At 44.0% G+C, this 21460-nt stretch overlaps 3 protein-coding genes across 4 annotated transcripts in view; 1 reads left to right on the top strand and 2 right to left on the bottom strand.

The window, feature by feature from the left end:
• Positions 1-70: 70 nt before the first annotated feature.
• On the top strand, positions 71-3843 carry il17d (interleukin 17d). Its single transcript, XM_082508777.1, has 2 exons — positions 71-1198; positions 2805-3843. Exons 1-2 carry the CDS (start codon positions 900-902, stop codon positions 3118-3120), a joined length of 615 nt encoding a protein of 204 aa, XP_082364903.1. The 5' UTR covers positions 71-899; the 3' UTR covers positions 3121-3843.
• eef1akmt1 (EEF1A lysine methyltransferase 1) lies at positions 3396-8896 on the bottom strand. Its single transcript, XM_082508776.1, has 5 exons — positions 8809-8896; positions 5597-5745; positions 5281-5363; positions 4824-5113; positions 3396-4577 (listed from the first exon to the last, which is right to left on the bottom strand). The coding sequence occupies exons 2-5, from the start codon at positions 5741-5743 to the stop codon at positions 4444-4446; spliced, it is 654 nt and encodes a 217-aa protein (XP_082364902.1). The 5' UTR covers positions 5744-5745; positions 8809-8896; the 3' UTR covers positions 3396-4443.
• A 2221-nt stretch (positions 8897-11117) lies between these two features.
• Positions 11118-21460, bottom strand: part of xpo4 (exportin 4) — a 69202-nt gene continuing 58859 nt past the window's right edge. For both annotated transcript variants that reach the window (XM_082509502.1, XM_082509503.1), the window contains 11 exons: positions 20136-20295; positions 19809-19978; positions 19319-19493; positions 17560-17766; positions 16182-16268; positions 15602-15782; positions 15384-15505; positions 15156-15286; positions 14614-14731; positions 14396-14488; positions 11118-12723 (listed from right to left, as the gene is read on the bottom strand). In XM_082509502.1, the coding sequence (XP_082365628.1) occupies positions 12526-12723; positions 14396-14488; positions 14614-14731; positions 15156-15286; positions 15384-15505; positions 15602-15782; positions 16182-16268; positions 17560-17766; positions 19319-19493; positions 19809-19978; positions 20136-20295 (1642 nt within the window). In that variant the 3' untranslated portion in view covers positions 11118-12525. The remainder of the gene's footprint in view (positions 12724-14395; positions 14489-14613; positions 14732-15155; positions 15287-15383; positions 15506-15601; positions 15783-16181; positions 16269-17559; positions 17767-19318; positions 19494-19808; positions 19979-20135; positions 20296-21460) is intronic.

The following is a 21460-nucleotide window of genomic DNA, read 5'->3' as shown; positions in this document are numbered from 1 at the left end:
CTTAAACTGTAAGAAATGTGTAAAATTACAGAAGAAAAAAATCAGCTCCTTGGACAGGCTTTCCTGTAATTATAAACTAAACTCGCGGGAAATGTTCTTTTATTGTGACAAAAACAGAAATCTCAGTTTACAGTCAATAATGAAAAAACTTATGAAAACACATATAAAAGTCCAGAAATGTAAGCTCTCCGTCACATTTACTAAAGCAGTGGGCCGGACTGGAGTCTTTGCTGCCTCCCCCGGGCCTTATGTTTGACACCTCTGGTCTAAGGGATGGAGATGGTGCAAAGCCAGGATCCACATCCAACAGGCTGGACTTCCCACTCGCATCAGGATCTCCTCTAATAAACGCTGGGCTCTTTTTTTTATTGGGTGCCAGGCAGGACTTTTTTTTCTGCCAGTGCTTCAGTGTAACTGAGCCTCTCTCTGGCTGCTGCATCAGACCGCCTCAGCGCTCAGTCGGGGTTTTACGCACACGTCGCAGGAGAAATGAGAACCAGACACTCCTCTGTGGTGTCTTCTCGTCATGGACACAAAGCAGCAGGTGTGACACTCACAAACTGTTAGAAAATTTCAAATTATTTGGCAATTATTCCTCCTGGCGACGCCGTGGATGTGTAGTGCCAAAAAACAAAAAATGTCTGCAGTTTTCCTGGTGGCGCGCCTGTTCCTCGCCTTCAGCGCCAGGATCGTGGAACGTGTGCGTGCCGCTGGCTTTCCAGCACTTCCAACTATTTGCTGGATTTTAACAGAGGAAAGTAACCCGTGAACGATCAAATCTGTTTTTACGAACAAACGTCACTTGTTCTCAGACACATTACTTAAGAACGCAAAGGAAACGTTCGTTTTTCGGTGGATGCGCACTTGGGCACAGCAACATCCTGAGAAGAAACGCGGAGATGCCCCACAGAGTCCACGTTCTGCTACTACTGCTGCTGTCGCTGTGTCGGCCGGCAGCAGCGACCCGGGTCAGAAACAAGACCGTCAGGACGCGGTCCTGCCTGGACATGCCGGAGGAGAAGTTGGAGGAGATTTTTGGACGGCTCTCGGTGGGAGTAATGAGCGCTTTCCATCACGCTCTGCAGCTGGAGCCGCAGGACAAACTTAACCTCACCTGCCCCACCACTGCACGGGTCCCGACCGACGGCAAGACCCGCCTCCCGGTCAACCTGCTCAGCATCTCCCCCTGGGCCTACAGGTGAGAGCAAGAGGGACACTTATCCGGTGCCAGTAACGCATTTACGTTTCATATCTGCTGGACACCGCTATGCTTAAAATAGCGACAAGGCGGCGATAAAAACATTTATTGGGATGTATTATGATTTAGAAACAACTGGAAGAAAGAAACCCGTGCGTGCTCACATATTTTATATTTAAATAACAGAACAGACTTTGTCAGCCGTGGATTCACGGTATAATTAAATTAGATATTTTAAGATTCTTCATTTGTCACATACATAATTACACGAGTACAACACGCAGTGAAATGAAATGTTTCCCGAAACGTGTCCTGAAAGGCGTTGCGCTTTCACAGTACCTACATCATGACGGCTACCGGCAACTTTCTGATTGCCTTTAATGCTAAACAAATACACGAAATACACTTTTTGAACAGACTTTGACATAAAGCAGAAAACATCAAAACAGGCTGAAGTACTATGTTAATCTCATGTAAGCGACAGAAACGCAGCAGCTCAGCTAAACAATGCACACGGTTTCCTAGGTTTAATTCAACCTTTTAAGTTCTACCCACATTTCTGGATATATCAGATTTTGTCCTTTTAGAAAAACTAGGTTTATTAAAGAAAAACATGTAACAGCTGATGATTGTTGAGTGTATTTTCTGGTGTGCATGGGCTCTCTCCGGGTACTCCGACTTCCTCCCACAGCCTAAAAATGGGTTAGGTTAATTGGTGAGGTGTGAATAGTGACCAATCCAGTCTCTTTCACCATGACAGCTGTGATAGTAAATGGATCAAGTCAACGGTAACATTTTCTTAAATATCTGAGCCAGACTGCTTTATTAATACCATCTGCAAAGAAGAGAGACAATGATCTCTTCTGCCAAAGCATTACCACCTCCTTTGGCAAAATGACAGCTGCTCTATGAAACACTTTGCGTAGCAGTTGAGCCTTTCAGTTCTTGTTTGGAGCATTTATTTGTTCCCGCAGAAGGCTTCTAGCTCTGGGAAATTCTTGGGCCATCTTCCACGCTCTGCTCTGGGACGAATGCTGGCCAAACCTTCTGCTTCTAGACCCTCGGGAAGCGTAAACTGTGTTGTTATCCTGTTACAGCAGTCATTCTGTAAACGTCTTACAGGCATTTAGTGCATTTAGTTCCGTTTGTCCCTTTGTCTCCAGATTTTCCTCCAAGATTCCTTTTTTAGTTATTGTGTCCAAAGTTCTGTTAGTTCTTCAGCCTACAAAACATGCTGCTGATTGTTCAGGATTTATTTACAAACTTGTGTTGAACTTAAGAACTAAGTGTTCCCTGAAGGTTATATTTGTGCAGGTATAGCCACCCAAATTTTCTTGAAGTACACTATTGTAGTCTATTTGCTTTTCTAGTAAGGCCTCCTGCCCTTTAACAGCTGGGGCTCCATCCAATATCCAATATATTAGGAAAAGGGATGGATGGCATCAGTAGAAGTTCTCTGAGAGCTCAGATTTTGTCACAAGAAATTTTGCATGGTTCTTTTTTTTTCCAGGGAAATGTACAAAACAAAAATATCTTGTTTATATATACAGTTCATGTACCAAGCTGTTTCTGCCAGTGCATTGAACATCATTAAATACATTTTCAGGATCTCATACGACCCAAAGAGATATCCCCGCTACATCCCCGAGGCCTACTGCCTGTGCAAGGGCTGCCTGATCGGACCGTACGGCGAGGAGAGCAGTCAGTATCGCAGTACCCTGGTCTACGCTCCCTCCGTCATCCTGAGGAGAACAGGCTCCTGCGTCGGCGGCCGCCACTCTTACACGGAGATCTACGTCTCCATAGCCGTGGGATGCACCTGTGTGCCGCTGCTGGAGAAGAGGCCGAAGAAGAGCAACCAGAGCCTGCAGAGGAGAGAGCCTAAAGCCAGGAAGCTCTTTACTCCAAGAAAGGAAGCTTGACGGAAGCAGCACTGCTGCTGCAGAGAAGTTTTCTTTTGTTTGTTTTTTACAGCTGATTCGCTCGTGCTAGAACATTATGTCTGAAACGGAAGCCCCTGGAAATGTCACTTAAAAAGATAAGTTTAGTACAGCTTCAGCAGACAGATCGACCGACACAAGACAAACCTTTGAGTTCGAACTGGAGTTCAGAATTAAAACGCAACCATCTGTGTATCGGACAAACGCACTCAGATTTCCAACAAACTGAATGAAACTTTGACAAATACTACACCATAAAAACTGAAGGTCTGCTTCTGGCAAAAGTACAGAGGCACATGTTTTATTTAGCAACTCTCATACCAAGTAACGCAGATAGTTTTGCCTCTGCATGACAAGCTGTAGTAAAAAAAAATGGGAGGTAGTTGTTATTTAGGTGATCCAGACCTTTCAAAACAAAAGCAAACAACAACAGAGGGCCTCACTTCTGAATGAGCTGATCAATGCTGCCACCTGCTGCTGTACAACATCTGCAACTTTCTCAGGTGATCAGAGCAACAAGCCCACGCTTCATGTTACTCAGACACTTTAATAACAGCAAACATCAAATATTTGCGACTGTTACCTCACTTATCTGGGTAACTGTACAAACATACAACACTTGTATGTTTCCCAGTAGAGCCCAATTGTTTAACAGCTGAGCTTTCTGAGCAGTTAGAAAATAAACGTTCTTTAGAAAAATTAAAAGTTGTTCCTGCTGCCTCTTTAATACTAAACAGCTGATGTACTCGTCACCCTTCTGGGTGTTTGCTGAACGGGGTGATGTATTCCCGTGAACTCTTTTCTTCTACTCGCTCATTTTGCCACCACAGAGCTGACCTGACCAAAAGTCTTTCATGATTTAGATTAAATAACTAACAGTAATCTGCTCTGAATTGGTATCAAAACCTGAGATGGACTAGACTTTCAGATTTATTACTTAAAAGCTACTCGAGCAGTGTAGCATTTAAAAACAGTGATTAACCCAACTTTCAGTCTCTTGTATGAATAAACCATGAAAAACACTGAAGCTTACATGAACCATAATGCCTCTTATCATCTTTTTGTTCAACCTTTGGTCTTGAAATAAAGTCCATGTCTTCAAAAGTTCCCGCAACCAGTCTGAATCACAAACTTACAGTCATCAAACCAAAGCCCAGACATCAGGACGGCGAGACACTGGGATTATTTTTTTCCATTCTCGGTGTATTCGTGAAGAGAACGCTGATCTTCATGTGAGATGGTTCACATGTCGCCCCTCCCCCATGAGCTCGGAACGAAGCGTCGATCTGATGGACGCCCGGCTCCTCAGCAGGACAGCAGGCGGGACGGGTAGTTGACAAAACAGCGGAACTCATTGGACAGGTTCCTGTTGTGTTTGGGCAAAAAGCTGCACATTTTTACATCCAGGAGATCTTTTGCCAGATTCTCCATGATGGCTCCTGTTGTTGAGAAACACCCCAAACACCACATGTTAAAAACACACCAAAAAAACCTGTTTAATACTAAATTTCACATCTAATCTAGTTTTTTTTAGCAGCTTGTGCCGCTCGTTCATTGTGACATCAAAGAAGCTAGCATTTATTCTTGACTCATACAGACAGACTGTGTTGTTAGACGATGATCAGAGGCTTCTCTCTGTGAGGAAACTACTTATGTGCCATCATCAGAGCTTGTTTGGGTCTCACCTGTGCACAGCAGCACTTTGCCTTTGCTCAGGTATTTGATGGTTTGGGTCACTTTGCTCAGACACTCCTCGGACAGGTAAGGCGGGTCAGCGAGGACAATGTCGAAGCTGTGAGGAGACACGCTGTCCGGAAGAGACAGCGGCTTGTTGTAGTCGTAGAACACAAAGTCCTCTCCGTAGGAGGCGAAGCGGCGGTCGTACTCCAACACCACGGCAGACACCCGATCTGAACCGTCCACCACACCCTGCTTCAGCTTCTGGTACACGCTGGGCGCGCTCAGGCATGCTATCCTGAGAGGAAAGGAGGCACAAAGCACAAAGTGCTCGCCAATCAGCAAAACCAAACGTCGATTCTACATGGTCACAGAACTCAAGCGTATTTTTTTTCCTGTTTCACTAAATCAAAAACAGCTAATGACATCCGGGCAGCGTGTTCATGTGGGTGTGCGAGGTTTTACCTTCCTCCCTCTCCAGCCTCTCGTACCGCCTCCTCGGCTAACTGTGTTGCTGTCTCGTCGCTGTACCAGAACTGACTCATCCGCTGGTGGACATGCACAGACAGACATCTGTTACCGACATTCACGTTTCATTAACTCCGTCACATTACTGCGATTTACTGACAATGAGCTGAATTAAACCCTCCAAATAAAAAGGTCTGTTTCACTCTTTCGTGCAAATCTGGTTTAGAATTGGTCATCCTTGTGATTATTAATGGTTTGTCTTGTTTTAATAGTTGAACTTCTTAAAAATAAACACAAAACACCGTAAACTCACCCAGTCCTCCTCCACGGCTCCCACAGCAAACTGGTCTGTGGGTGCAGCGCTGTGATCCGTAACAACCTTCGTTTCCTTGTAAAACTCCTGCAGGGCGGCCAGAGTGTGAGCTGACAGAGTGGGAACATCGTCATCGCTGTCGCTCATGGCTGAAGGAGCAGGACAATGCAGATTATTTGTCAGCGTATGTTTCAGGAATCTCTGAGCAGCCAAAGCTGAGCAGACCGCTGTAAACACTCAGTTTCAAACACTTTTTCTATTGAATATTTGAAAGGTCATAGAGGGGGGATATCTCAGCTATCTACTGGTTCTGTAAGCAAGGAAATCTCACCCACCCACTATTCAGACCCTCTGTTTAAAAGGGGTATTAGCTGTTTGCTCATAGGGTTGTAATCAAACAAAGACAAATGTGGCTTTAATCTAAATAACATTCACTCCAGAGAAAGGCTATTTCAGCATCTCACTGTGTCTACAATCTCTAATGACCACCTCATAGGAGCTGACTCCGGACTACTAACCTTCTTGATCTGAGTGCAGCATTTGATATTATATCCCATAACACCCTTCTGGACAGACTAGCTTCTACTGGAATCACTGACAAACCTTTAAACTGGTTTGAATCCTATCTCTCTGGCCACACTCAAAAATGTCCCGTCCATTTTCAGTTATTAACAATGTTCCTCATGGATCTCTCCTGGGCCCTCTGCTATTTATCCTCCTCTACTTCCTCTTGGTCATATCTTCCATAAAGTTAACATTAGTTTCCATTGTTATGCTGACACCTGTCTACCAAACCTAGCAGCACTCATGTGCCCAGGGCCATCTGTGTTTGCCTCTAGGAAGTCAAATCCTCATTCTCCAACAGCACTCTGCAATTTTATCAAACTAACCAGTGTTAAAACTGCACTTTGTCTAAAAATGTAACAATTTTTCCTCAGTTTCTGCCTCACTACAGGTCAAGAGTCTGGGTGTTGTTCTTTTTTCTTTTCTTTTTTTTTGTGTCCCGTTTGGATCTTTAGCCATCAGAATTGTTGTCTTAAGGCCAAGAAAGATGCCAAGCGAATTTATTTTACCAAGTGGATCATCATGGCCTTGCCATATTGGTCCACTTGATTGACCTTTATTATAATTATGTATTTATTTTACATACTACAAACGGGACATACATGACTGGGGGATAGGACAGGGAGAGAGAATGAAAGAAAGAGAGGGAGAGAAAGAAAACCAAAGGGGAGAAGAGACGGTGAGAAGGGGGGGGGGGGGGGGGGGGGGAAGAAAGAAAGAAAAACAAAAAGAAACAAAACACCTGGGTCACCTGTATGGAGAAAAAAAACAGAAGAGAAAGCAAACAAAGAAAGAGCAACATAATAAATACAGCACCATCACAATAAACTAGCTGGCAGTAGATATCAGTAGATACTAAATAATAAACGATATTGTGCAGCACGCAAGATAAACAGCGCACAATGTGCTTTGAGGCAGCAGCCAAGAAAGCTGTAGTCCGCGTCTGTGAACACCTGTGTGTACACCTGTGTGGATCAGCATGCTTGTATTCCAAAGGTTTCTCCATGTAACGATCTGCTAGGGAGTGTGGGGAGCCACAGCCCCGTCCACCAGGGCATGAAGCAGGTATGGAGGAGATCCAGGCCCCAGATATCACAGAGGCCCCAGAGTACAAGGACCCGAGGAGGACCACCAAAGGGGGGGGAACCGTGCCACCCTCCTGGGAAGAGCTGAGTAGAGCCCCAAAGGAGAGGTCACCCCGCAGCTATGGAGCAGAGGGGGTTGCAGTGGCGTGCCCGCGGGCTCTGCCGGCAGCCAGCTGTGCCAGAGAGGACCGAGCTTCAGGCCCAGAGGCCAGAGGCCTGAGGGCATCCCACCCCCCGGAAGGAGCCCAGCCGGGCCACAGGCGCCTGGCCCCGCCAATCGGCCACCAGGAGTGAGCCGGTACATACATGAGCGCCCAGCCCGAGTCGACAAGGACCACCAACACACCAACGTCTGAGGGCATCAGCCACCGGCAGGGAGTGTGGTGAGGGGAGATAGGCCTCCGTACTTTAGAGGGCCTGAGATGTACCCAGAGAGGTTGAGTCTAAGACCCAACCTGACACATAGACACAGACGAACAGGCGCACGCGGACACAAACGTGCATTCCCACCCCATATACACAACCAAATACTCGGCACTCACCCAACGTGTAGACAGACACAAATAGACACTGCACAGACAGTCGCACTCCCCAAACTGGGTGTTGTTCTTAACAGCACACTTTCGTTTCAAGCACACATCAGTGACGTCACACTTTGTAACATTCATCGCCTCCGTTCATCTCTCACACCTAACAGTACTGCCATACTGATTACTGTAACTCTATTCTTTTTGGTCTTCCTCTCAAGCCCCACTCCCAACCTGTCATGGCAGATGCCGCTCCCCCAGCCTAGTTCTGCTGGAGGCTTCTTCCTGTTAAAAGGGAGTTTTTCCTTCCCACAGTCGCCAAATGCTTACTCAAAGGAGGTCATCTGATTGTTGTGGTTTTCTCTGTATTGTTGTGGGATCTTTACCATATAATATAAAGTCAGTTAAGGTGACTGTTGCTGTGGTTGTTGGCTCTTTATAAATAAAACTTAATTTAATTAAATTGAAGCCCATTAAACTTCAACTGGTCCAGAACTCCCTCCATTATTTACGTCACACTCCTTCAGCAGCTCCACTGACTTAAATACTGTAGTAATATCTTTAAGGCTGTAGGCAGCATGAACTTTTGCATGCCCACACACACATCTGCACTTATAGATCTCCTACCATTGGGTCTAGAGCCTCAGCAACTCCTTCCCACCAGACATCCGTAACAATTTCACATTCTGTCTCAGTCTGACTGCTTTCCACCTGTTACATTGTGATTTTACATTTACCCTTACATTGTAAGCTTGTTTTGACTCGATAGACACATTTTGGTTCATCCTTATTTTTTTTTCACCTTATGTGTAAGGTGATGCCCCTCCTTTCCTGTCCCTTGATGCAAAACTTTGGAGAACATTTCTTTTTCTTTAGGGTTAGTGTCCTCACAACGAGGGAAAAGCGGCATTTCAAGGCCGAATTAAAAGATCACGTGACAGAAACGGACCCGTGGGTCAAAATTAACATCGCCGGTTAAAGGTCCACGAGACGAGTCTGTCGACCCTGTTCATATACTGACCCAAAAGAAACATACCTGATCAGTAGCTGCTTCCAGTCTGCACTTCTCTGTTGTCAACACGTGAGTAGTCGCAGAATAATGACGCAATCACTAACGTAGCTACAGCTTCAGTGCAGCTGGAAAGAAATCCAAATCGAGTCGATTAATCAGTCCACAGATTTACGAGAAATTGTGTATTTTATCATAAAACCAATTATTTTTTAATTTAACTATTTTTTTTTTTTAAAGAATCCACTTGGTTTATTGTTTCTCTTCTCTTACATTTTATGAATTCATTAATTGAAGCTCCACCGAGTCCCACCTGACTGAAAGCCACAGCTCGGTGCTGTGACAGATCAAATGTTGGTTTAATGATCTGAGAAACCAGCTGACTTAAACTGTAGAAAAACGCATTTGTATGTTTTGTAGCAATCGGCAGCTGTTAATGGTTTAGTGGATGCGGTGAGAAGGATGTGTGTGGGTAAATATGTGAATGTACATGACTGTGTGTGTGTGTGTTTAAGGTACTACAAAGACTATACTGATAAACAACAAAGAACCTTCCTCCTCAGTCCCAGCTAAATTGGCTCTATTTATTTATTTAAAATACATAACTGTGCAAAAGCCCTGAGCAACTCTCCACTTCTTTATGTTTCTCTGGGAAAATGGGAAATAGGTGCAGTGATTTATTGAAATATCTGGACACATAGAAAGAAATACATTTGCAGTCTTCATCACAGCCTGAACTCTTAGCCAAGCTCTCTTGTAATTTCTTTAAGTAGTCTTCAGGAATCGTTCTCCAGGCTTCTTTGAGGACATTGGAAGCTCTTCTTTGCATGTTGGCTGTCTTTTGTTCTATGTTAAGATGATCCCACACGGCTTCACTATTGTCACTACTGGCTAAAATGCAGCCCCAGAACATGAAAGAGCCTCGGGCATGTTTTACAGATGCTTGTAGATATTGTTATACCTATCTTTTGACCTCCTCCATAAGTACTGATGACAATGTTAAACACAACAAATTTGCGATCTTGATCGGACCCATTGTCGCTGCTTTTTAGTCCAGTTCTTGTGTAATTTGTCATGCTTCAGTAGCCAGATGAGCTGAAGATGCACTGATCCACATGAAACTCTCAGGTCAGGACTTTTATATACCGTTTTTCTCCTGTAGCTGGGCTTCGTTTTTCAGTCTCGGCACTTCTTTGGTCATCCACTTTTTCAGTTTCCTAATTTTTTTAAGGACACTCTGCATGCCATGTTGAAACGTGGCAAGTGTTTTTGGGAATCTACTTATTGCTGGAAGAGTACTTTTATGTCCATTGGACGGTACTCTCACGCTACGATATATTGGAAGGTAAAAAAATAAATAAAAAAAATCTCAAGAATACTGCCTTAGGGATAAATATAAAGTAATCAGAATTGGTCCCAGGACAGAACCCTGTGGAACTTCATCATTCAGTGCAAATGTTGTTCTGTGTTTTTGTTTTAAATTTAAACAGAACATAATAAGCAGAACACTTTTTAATTTGTTATCACACAATTTGTCCAGCAGAATGACTTCCACGCCATTGTTTATGATCTTCTGAGCTGTCTGCAGCACCTGTAGCAGAGCAGCATCACAGCAGATGGTGGTGTGTAGTCCTGGGTCGTCTTTACAGTAAGCTGGAAACAATCCATGAGCTCTCTTCGCAGGTTAATGGAGTTGCTGGGTATGTACACACACATCTACAAGACCCCAAATATTATCAATTTTGAATATTCCTAAATTCTGAACCCCCATCAAACATTTACCCCTGAAATTCTCTACTGGTTGGTTCCAGCTATAATAAAATGTGAAGCTCACTACAAACCACAACATTTATAGTGTAACAATTCAAAATAAGCTGTAAATATAGAAAGATTTCTACTTTCTACTCTGTTTCTGAAATAAAACCTTTTGAGGTTGTAAGCACTTCCATACTCTTGCTAAAGCTAAAACCACCCATTAACTGATTCCCAGGATCCAGAAAGAGATGCTTTCTCGACAACATTAATACTAACTCAGTCGGATACGTATTTGTAAAGACCAATTTAGTCTTTTCTTACATTTGTAAAGAATCCTTCCAAAGATTCCTGGATCCAGATCACTTCTGGATTGGGCGATCCTCCACTTCTGATCATTTCCTTTAATGAAAATCTTTCCATAATCTTTTAAAGGTTCACAAAAAACAAAGACTGATCAGGATGTCTTGAAACGTATCTGCCTTCACAGTCTGCAGACTCAAAGGTCTGCTGTAGAACAATCGACAAATCAACAGTTTACTACAGCCAGCGCACATGTCAAAGAAAGTACAGAAGCCAGGACGTTTTATACAATACGTTTATGTACACTTTACACTTCATTAACAAAACAGCCATCTACAATAACAGGGATAGGACTGTGAACGAGGAGGGTTCTGTCTCCAACATAATGCTTCAGCAAGTGGCTCTGATCCTTTTTATTTGGTTTGTTATTGCTGTCCTTCAACTCCAACAGTCTCTGTAATATCCAGTGTGTGTGTTGAAGAGTGATCGGGTGGAGGTGCTGCTGTAGAAAAATACTAATAAAATCATCCTGCTAAACTTTCAAGGCGCCATCTGTCTCTGGCCTTCACGTGTCCAGAGGCAAGGGGGCCACAATATAAACTAAAATCCAAATAGGAAGGGAAAAAAAACCCAACTATATCAAACAGCAAAGGTCAACAGCGAGAAAATTGCTCCCTCTTTAGCTGAATTCATACATTGTTGAACTTGTACATCTCTGCCTGCCTTTTACTGGTGTATAAAAACATTTCCGTCATCTTTAATTCCCGTAACGTACATTTCTGAAGGGTATCAGCTTGGGTATCAGCCTTGAAAACATTATATATTTATAGATATTTACACCCTTTAGTCAAACACAATCTCAATTTGGTTTTCTGACGTTCCCAACAAACAAATGTCCTCCTGTTCCGAGTGCATCAGCAGCCTCAAAGACAGCCGGCCACACCTCATGCTTTGTATGTCTTCTTAGGTTTTTGGCAGGCACAGTCCTTACTGGTTGTCATTTTTCGTATGGCATGATTCTCTCTCCTTATAACACACAGACGCACATAGAGAACAATCGGCAGAACAAAGGCACTCTGGGAAGGACTGGGGTGACGTGTGTGTGTATTTGAACTAGGGTGGGTTGGCCCCTCTAATGCCTCTAACTGCATACAAAACCTGAACAGCAACTTGTTTTGCCCTTAGTGTCGCTCTCTATGTTCCTGTGTGTGTGTGTGTGTGTGTGTGTGTGTGTGCGCGCGCTCCAGAAAGATCCAGGCACATGAGGAGGGGGAGGAGGAGCAGGAGGAGGTGGAAAGGGAGGACACCAGCAATCATCGGCTGCTGCTTGACAGTCCGTGCTCAGTTGCTTCAGTCTAACATGAACCTCTGAGTCCATCTGCTCAGCAGTTTAGTCTCCACAATTAGCTCCTCCTCCTCTTCATCGCGTCTGCTGATCGTGCTGGGCAGGCGGGTGAAACAGTAGGAAAGGGGGGGGGGGGGGGGGGGGGGGGGGAGGAGACATCCAAGGAGGTGAAAACAGGGTAAACATTCAGGCATGAGATCAACCGGCCCCAGCTGCCAGAGAGGTCCTCCGAGGCTTTCAGCCGTCCCTTCTACCCATAGTTCTCAGGGATGAAGCAGGGGGCGTCTTTGATTGGTTGCTTTTCAGAACGACGATGATTAGAGGCCGGTTTGGTTTTCCAGTGGTTATTTCACGCAGAGCAGGCCGCCGACGTTGGCTACAAACTCCTCCAGGCTTTTGAGGAAGGCAACCTTCTGCTTGCGGTCCATGGTGGGTGGCGTGCTGCTGGCTGTCAGCTTGTTGAAGGCGTCGGCTAACCGCTGGTAGATTATGGCGTCTCTCTGAGAGGACAGCAGGGTCTCAACCAGCTCCGAGTACTCCGCCTGACATGGAAAACCAATGTAGCATCAGATTAGTGTCAAACGAAGGCAAGGGTTAAAGCAGATAGTATTATCCCTCTTTCATTATAATACATTGAAAAATTGTTTTAATTTTATAATTTATATTGTTAAAAAGAAGAAAACATACACAAGATTCAATGTTCCAGTTTACAGTGTAATCCACTGCAGCGTACACGTCAGTCACATGTCGGTATCTCTGCTTGCAATTCTGTAAAATTTCCCAACTTTTAAATAAAGTATTCATTATTTTATAAAAATGAACACTAGTAGTTTGCAGAGGATTTAATGAGAAAAGAAGTGGAGGAGTTCAAGCATCTCGGGGTCTTGCTCACGAGTGACGGGAGAGGGGAGTAGGAGATCGACAGACGACGGACGCTGCACCGGTCCTTCATGCTGAAGAGAGAACGGAGTGTAAAAGCGAAGCTCTCAATTTACCGGTCGATCTATGTCCCTACCCTCACCTATGGTCATGAGCTGTGGGTAGTGACCGAAAGAACGAGATCGCAGATACAAGGGGCAGAAATGAGCTTCCTCCAAAGGGTGGCTGGCCTCTCCCTTAGAGATAGGGTGAGAAGTTCAGCCATCTGGGAGGGGCTCAGAGTAGAGCCGCTGCTCCTCCATATTGAAAGTAGCCAGATGAGGTGGTTTGGGCATCTGACGAGTATGCTTTCAGGGCATGTCCCACCGGGAGGAGGCCCCGGGGCAGACCCAGGACACGCTGGAGAGGTTATATCTCTCGGCTGGCCTGGGAACCGCTTGGTGTTTCACTGGACAAGCTGGAGGTGGTGGCCGGGGAGAGGGAGGTCTGGGCTTTTCTGCTTAGGCTGCTGCCCCCGCGACACGGCCCCGGATAAACGCAATGGATGGATATTCAGAAAATAGATTTAATGAATATTAGTTGTTTACTGTCATGAAAATAACATCCAAAATGTTTTATCTTTGGGTATTAATGTCATGTGGCCTTTTAACTGCATTTGTGTATGTTTGTTTAGTTGTCACTATACGCTAAAAGTCAGTATTATAAGTATATAAATAAATACATAGTTGGAATCTGCATATCTTTCAACCACTTTATGCCCGATGTAATAGCTCTGGTTGAAAGAATAACTACTCGCACATCACAAAACTGGTCAAGTTTTTGTGCAGCTGTGTTTTTGCAAACTAGCCACTAGAGGGCTTCTTGCGTCATTTATGAAACTGTGCCTGCACGCCAGGAGCAACTCAGGTCCCAGTAAAGGGATTTTCTTACATATACAGTTGTTACTTTTAAAAATGTGCCGTCACATTTAACTGTAAGGCAGAAACAGAAAGCCAGCTTGTTTCAATCATTTGCTAAAAGCGCACAAAAAAGGAGGAAAAAAACCAAAAAGCTTTATGTCCAGTAATCAACACATTTTTGCCACTGAGTAAAAGTCTGTTAATAACGGCACAGTTGTGGGTTTCAGCCTGAAGCACTTCTGTATTTGATGAAGCCCACATTTTAAAATGCTGCTTAGAAAAGAAATTCCAATTTAGAAGCTGAACAAAAGCAGAGCCTGGGAACCTTCAAAAAGAAAGACCTTCAGCATCTTTAAAAGCCTTCATTTGTTGCACAGAACAAGAGAGGGAGGGAAAAAAGATTTTCACTGAGCTGCATGCACTGTGTGTTACTCACCTGGTGCAGGCACACGAGTGTGTAGAGGGCTTCTCCTGCCGCCACGGTCATCTCTGTGTTGTGTTTTTGCAGGACCAGCATGTCAAACACCAACTGAGTGCACAGAGGACGGCGTGAGCTGGTGTGCATTTGTTTACTTATTAGTACTCCCCCCCCTTTCTTCCTTTATAAAAGTTTTATTGTAATGCTGTCATGACAACATGAAGTGCGTATCGTACCTTGAGGAAATGACGGGTGGCGATAAAGAGAGGAGAGTCCTTCTCCTGGTTTTTAGCGCACTGTTCAGCCAGAGGAGACAGAGCCTCCAAACACAGCTGGCTGATTTCAGAACTCATCCTGAAACAGATGTTAAGGAGCACAAACTATTTTGACAAAATCATTTTTGCCTGTTGACAGGCTCGTCCACAGCTGCAGCAGGCAAACAGGAAAACGACTAAGTGCAAGAAAAGAACAAATCTCCCGTGGTGTGGCCTTCTGAGTATTTAGAAAGATTGTTGCCGTATTCCAGACAACATCTATGTCAACAGTTCTATGTAATTATGTAATTATGCAGGCTACATACTGAACTTAAAGGATAGAAAAAGGATCCTATTCCACTAGTATCAAACCGATATCAATACCAGCGTTGAGATCAATGCTATCGATATTTGGATCAATCCGCCCACCTCTACAGCCAATATGTGGATATTCTACAGATACTGGATATTCTCTCATAAATCCCACCATAACAATCAATACTGCTGGCACAGCAAGAGGATACGAGGTCATTCCCAGCTCCAGGGAGAACATGAGGCTCTTGAAGAGGTCTTCTGGCAGCTGTGGGATCTTTTCTGGAAAGATCTCACAGATGAAGGTGATGAGTTTGTAGTACTGGTTACACAAAGAGGGGAACTGGAAAATAACGAGAACAGGATCAGCGTGAGCTCACATATGTCACAGACATGATATTATATCAATATATAAAGAGACATCCGTGATTATGTTTTACCTTGAGCAGGTCCTGAGACATGAGCGGAAGAACTATATTGACACCATAGAGAACGACATCTGCAGCGGATACTGTTCGATTGGATGCTGGTGTTCCCTGGTCTTGATTTCGAAACACATCATCTAGAACGCACAGCCACTTGGTCAAGTTTAAACTTTAGCAACGTCTTCTTTTTAAGAGGAAAAATACGCAAAATCTATTTTTTTTAAAAACCTCACCTGTGTCGCTGAAGTCGATGAACTCTTTGGAGAGCAGGTTTGTGAGCAGCTCCATGATGAGCAGCAGGTCCTGGTACTGGTCCTCCTCGGCCGTGGCATCGCTTCGCTTCCTGCTCTGGTTGTTTTTGGAGTAGACCTGCAGCAGCGTTAGGCACGCCTCGTACAGCTTCATGGACTTGGTCTGAATCAGGAGTACACAAGTGACCACTATTACAACTGTGCTTCCATGACGATAAAAATGCTAACCTACAAGTCGATGCCTCTATGGTATCAATTTGAAAACCCTAGGTGACATCTTTCTCAAGTGATTGTGTTTACAAAATCCTCAGGAAAACAGACCTCTGACCTTAGTCTTGAGGTCAGAGTCACCAAGTTTCAAAGTGATCCAAGATTTGCGTTAGATGGTGTCAAATTGAAAATCCTATGTTTGGTTGCCAGTGCAGTTTTTTCCTTCTTCAGAAATATATTAAGTGAGTCTTGGACATACAGTTGGAGTTTGTTTCTATGCCAGATGGAAAACCACCAGCATTTTATACTTTAAAACCTTGTCTGCAGGTAACACAGTGGAAACGTCTCTCACCTCTCCCAGGTAACAGATCTGTTTGTGAGCCACTTCCACAAAAACCTCAATGATGAGGTTGATTGTTTCTGGTGTGTTACTGTAAACCTGGGTGACAAAAGAAAAAAAAAAAAGGTGTTGTCAGATCAGATTCAGGTTTTAATTCAGCTCAATAGAGATTGACAGACCACGTGACTTTTGCACATTGCATGCTGGGAACTCGTGGCAAAACAATCCAAGTACCGCATCAAATGCAAGCATTTGCAGCACCGCAAACCTTCATTCTCCGGTTCCAATAAATTCTTGCTTTTTCTTTGCCCCCCAAAAAAATTATGTACAAAACGAAGGAGAACAATGCCGGTCCGTACAAAGACAGACTCAACGAAAAGTCAAAGAAAAGATACGAGGAAAAAATCACAGGAGTGAAAGGGTCAGACCCTTACGAGCACACAGAGTGGACAAAAGACGTTAGCGTGCTGCCCAACTTTCACCACGCTCATATTTATAATTATACGGTTCTTGGAGTGAGTGCATACACTCATGAAGTTTAGTAACTTCAGGTCACTGCAACAAGCCCAGGTACAGTTTACCGACGGATGGGTGCAGGACCTTGAAATGCACCGTGTAGAACGAAAGACCATCGTACGTATCATAAGTTTACCAGTCTCACAAATCGTCGTCATAAATACACATTCGTTAACCGTTTATTAATATAACCTTTGAGCTCAACGGTAATTAATGTAGCAGTGACAACAATATTGTATGCTGTAATCGTACTGGGCAATTAGTGACACAAAACAACTGTTTTATCCTGTGAATAAAAGTATGTGTTTTTGTCAATGTACCATAATAACAGAAACGAAACGCAATATTGTGTCAGGACAATTCACTATTTATGCACAATAAATAAAGGAGCATAGCGCGACAATTTCTGTTCAGCGCCAGACTTAATTGGTGATATACGTTACAAGCATGTTAAGAAAAATGACGTTTTAACTACTACAAAACACTGACCTTTGCCAGTGTTTTGCTTGGAGCAGACTAACATGTGAGCTGGAGTGTTCTGGGACGTTATATTTGGTATATCCAGGCCATCCGTCGGCTCTTTTTACTTCGGAAACATGGCTCGAACAATTTCTCTTCAACGACGTAATCCGATAACAACCGATCTCTTTACCCGTCGGCTTCCCGTGGCTGTCATGCGACCGGCTATTGCAGTTAATGATACAACAGCTTCTTGACATTTTTGTGTTTCTTTTTATCGCTGTGTAACTGATTTCAATTGAAAGCCTGCGTGCGCTAGTACCTCTTGCCACGAGTTCCCAGAATTCTTTGCGGTTTTACCCCTGAGTGACGTCACATTTTCAATCTCTATATCTACAGGGTTAGATTCTGTTACCTCCATGAGGCCAATGCAGCTGGACAGGAAGTCCATGAGGAAAGAGAAGAGCGAGGCCACGTTGTCGATCTGCGTCGCCTCTGCGATGCCACACAACGCCTCCAACGTAGCGACGATTTCCTGTTTGACAGCTTCTTCTTGGCTGATCTGAGCAAAGTTCTCTTGGTTGATGAGGTTAAGAAAACGCTGCTGGAGCGGGTGAAGCACCTGCAACGACAGGCAGAAGGTCAGATGGCGAGACAGTGCATTAGAGCTACAGAGTATTTGACTACCGGTATAATATAGAGTCACTGGCCACTTAATTAGGCACAACTGTTCAACTGTTGCTTGTTAGCAAAAAGCGCAGCAACCCATTGCACTTGCAGATACTGGCAAAATAACCTTCTTAAGTTCAACCGAGAATGGGGATGAAAGGTGGTTTATGTGACTTTGAACATGGCATGGCTGTTGGAGTCCGACGTGCTTGTTGGAGCATTTGAGAAACTGCTGACCTAGCAGGATTTTCCCAACAAAACCATCTCTGGATTTACAGAAGATGATCCACAAAAAAAGAGGAAATTCTCTGGGCACATATGCCTTGTTGATGTAATGTCAGGCTCACCAAATTTGGTGATGAGTCTCAATTTCTGCTGTGATGTTTCAGACTGGTGATGGTGTAACTGCGTGGAGGATATTCAAGACCCTCCTTGTAACCCTTTAAAGGGTTTGCCTGAACTCAATCAAACAAAGTGACTTGAACAAGTAGGATAAAAGAGAATTTTCTGTCCATGTAAACAAACATCACTACAGTAGAGATCAACCAAAGCCATGTTTGATCAGGTGCTTCGCTCTACTTCCAAACACAGAGCGATCTGACTTCAGACAGAACAGCTGTACGGACCGACAGCTGCGACCTCACTCCTACACTCACCATAATTACTTTGGAGTCATTGTGGCTTTGCACCCCCGTTTACTACTGTCAGCTTATTAAGAAAAGGACCTCCAGGATCACGGCGAGGATCATGTTATACACATGGGAGAAAGACTAAACGCAGGAATATTATCGACTTCATCCATCTGTCCTAATCCTCATAGCTCACTGAACTCTGTGCAGCTCCTCATCTCTAAACAGGACTAAATAATTTGATTTTTTTTTTTGAAAGGATTTTTTGTGATTTTTAGAGCTGTAATGTTAAAAAGAATTGCAAAAAGCTTTGGCTTGCTAGATTTGACAGACGATGCTACAAAAAGATAAAACTGTGCAAGACGAGAGAAGTAGTTAGAGAAGCAGGCTGCAAACAAACAGATCAAACCCACTTTATACGGGAAAACAACTTAATGCGTCACAAGCACTTGAAACAATTATCCGATGCACAGAGACACACACTGACTGCTTCTTAGCAACGCCGCTCATTACCAAAATGTCACGGCCTTTTACATTTTACTCTTCTGCTAATTCTCCTGTTTCACTGTACTAAGACTTCATTTATTTTAGTATTTAGTATTTATTTATTTATTGTCATTGTCAAGAACAATGAAATTGCGTTTGGGGCTTCCATACAACCCCAAAAAAAGAAGAAAATAATAAATACCCCTTAAAACCCAAGTGTACATATTTAACCCAGTGTGACTCCAATGCAATAAGACAATCCTTAGCAATAATGTTCGTAGAAATTCAGACAAAGACCTTACTTTGCTTCCCCCCCCCCAGTGCAACCACTACTACTAAACAATCATTAATCAGTAAATCACTTAAGTACTTCTACACGTATCAGCACACCTCAGCCCAGTACTGCTGCTTGGCATCAGAGTCCATTTGTGCAAAGCCTCCCAGGACCAGAGCCTTCATCAGAGTCCTCTGCACGGAGCTGGACAGCAAGTGGAGAGGTGGGCTGCGGCTGGCAAATTGCTTCGCCAGGTTCCACCAGCTCTCACACTGCACCACGATGTTTGCCCTGAATGGAGAGGGAGGCAACGGGTCTGTTAGAGTCTGACGATCCACTGTGACTCCTGCCCAGTGCTAACCAGAGAAAAGAATAGATTTTCTTATAAAAATCTGCATTTATCAACACAAGATGTGAAGGGAGATGTAATATTTTTGAAAAGCAAGCAAACATGCTCATGGTTAAATTATATGTGGTTATATTATGTGTAACAAATGTGTCATTGGGGAATGGGAAGGTCATCTAAACATTCAGTTTAAATACTGAACATTTATTTCTGATTACCTGAAAACATTATTTGTCTATCAAAGAGTAACATGTTCTTACCTCTCCCGCTTCTCTACCAGCGTCACCAGCAGCTCCACGGTGTCGTTGGCTAGCTCAGCCTCTGAGCTCCACACGGTCAGGTTGTTGATCACCTTTTCCAGGAGATATCCCACAATCCACTGGGCCCCCTCTGTGTCGGCACCAAACGCTGTGCTGAGGGGGATGCTGATCTGAGGAAGGGTAGAAAAGGATGAGCTGGATAGAAGACGACTGCCTGCTTTATGGCCATTATTGGAGAAAAATACCAACTGGTGCAAAAATGTGTATTACAGCGACAGTGTAGAAAAGATCTGATCGATGAAGCGATCGGTTAGCTCAGCCTTATACCTGCCCATAGAGCTTCTCGTCCACGAGCAGATACGTCTTAGCCCATCGTCTGAGGAACCACACGATGTCCTTCCCCATTTGCGGGCTCAAAAGCTCCGTCAGATTCGCTCTGGTTGCCCTGGACTCCACTTCTGACGTCCTCAACACCGCTGACAGCAACCTGAAGGCAAAGGAAGTTGGATTTAGAGCTTCACCGCCATCTTTTTTTTGTTTTGTTTTTACAAATCCTATCCGTTAACAGCACCTAGAGGTATATTTGTCACACAAAAGCACCCTACACAGGTTTCACAGGTAGTCCAGCTCCACCAGGATGGCATATCAACATCCGCCATTGCCAGGAGGTTTGCTGTTTTTCCCAGCACAGTATCAAAAGCATGGGGGACATTCCAGGAGACAGGAAGTTACTCAGGAGAGCTGGACAGGGCCGTAGAAGTCCCAAGAAGGAACAGAATGAGCACTGCCAGAGCCAAAAAATTGACCTTCTGCATGACACTGTTGCAAATGTCTCTGATCAAACAATCAGAAAAAGACTTCATGAGGGTTGCCTGAGGGCCTGAAACCCTCTAATGCAGACCTTCCTAAAGTGTGGGGCCATTGCAGGGGGGGTGCGGCAAGAAAAGGGAAAAAACAAAACACAACAATGCTTGGACACTGCTATCACGGGCGCCCACACAAACGCAAAGCAGGAGAGGAAGCATCGCTGAATATGTTTCCAAACCAACTTCATTCTAAGCCAAAGACTAGAAAATATGGTGAAGCATGTCTGCCCTTTGGTTTCACCTGCACAAGTGCCGAGGTAGGTCTCCCTGCAGAATTGGTCTTTCCTTTGTAGGGAGCAGCGCTGGGCTCTTCAAATCACAGACAAACAGGATCCCACATTCTTGATTTTTAGTTCACAAACACTTGTAATGACTAACTACTCCTGACATTTTGGAGATGTTAGCTCTGTATACAGTAAAGTTACAGCAGGATACAAATAATATCAGGCTGATCCTGCCACGATTTGTTCCCCCGGTTCAAATCACAGACAAACAGGATCCCACAGCTGTTGATGTTTTTAAACCCATTTTGCACAGAGAGGCATTTTTTGAAAAATGTATTGATAGCAATGTTGAATATTATTACACAGGAAAAAACAACTACATGTAAAATAATCACACCATGACGCCTCTGCCTTTGTAAACGGAGGGACAGTAACTGCGTGTGTGTAAGCGTGTAAAACCTGCAGATAGTCAGATTAACAGTATTTTGTTTCTGCAATTCCTCTCATGTAAACAATAACGTGGCGCACAGCGTGACGTGAAAAAAGGCACATGCCTTTGACG

This window comes from Aulonocara stuartgranti, assembly GCF_965226115.1.
Source record: "Aulonocara stuartgranti genome assembly, chromosome: 16".
Classification (NCBI taxonomy): domain Eukaryota; kingdom Metazoa; phylum Chordata; class Actinopteri; order Cichliformes; family Cichlidae; genus Aulonocara; species Aulonocara stuartgranti.
This window is presented reverse-complemented; position numbering and strand designations above follow the sequence as displayed.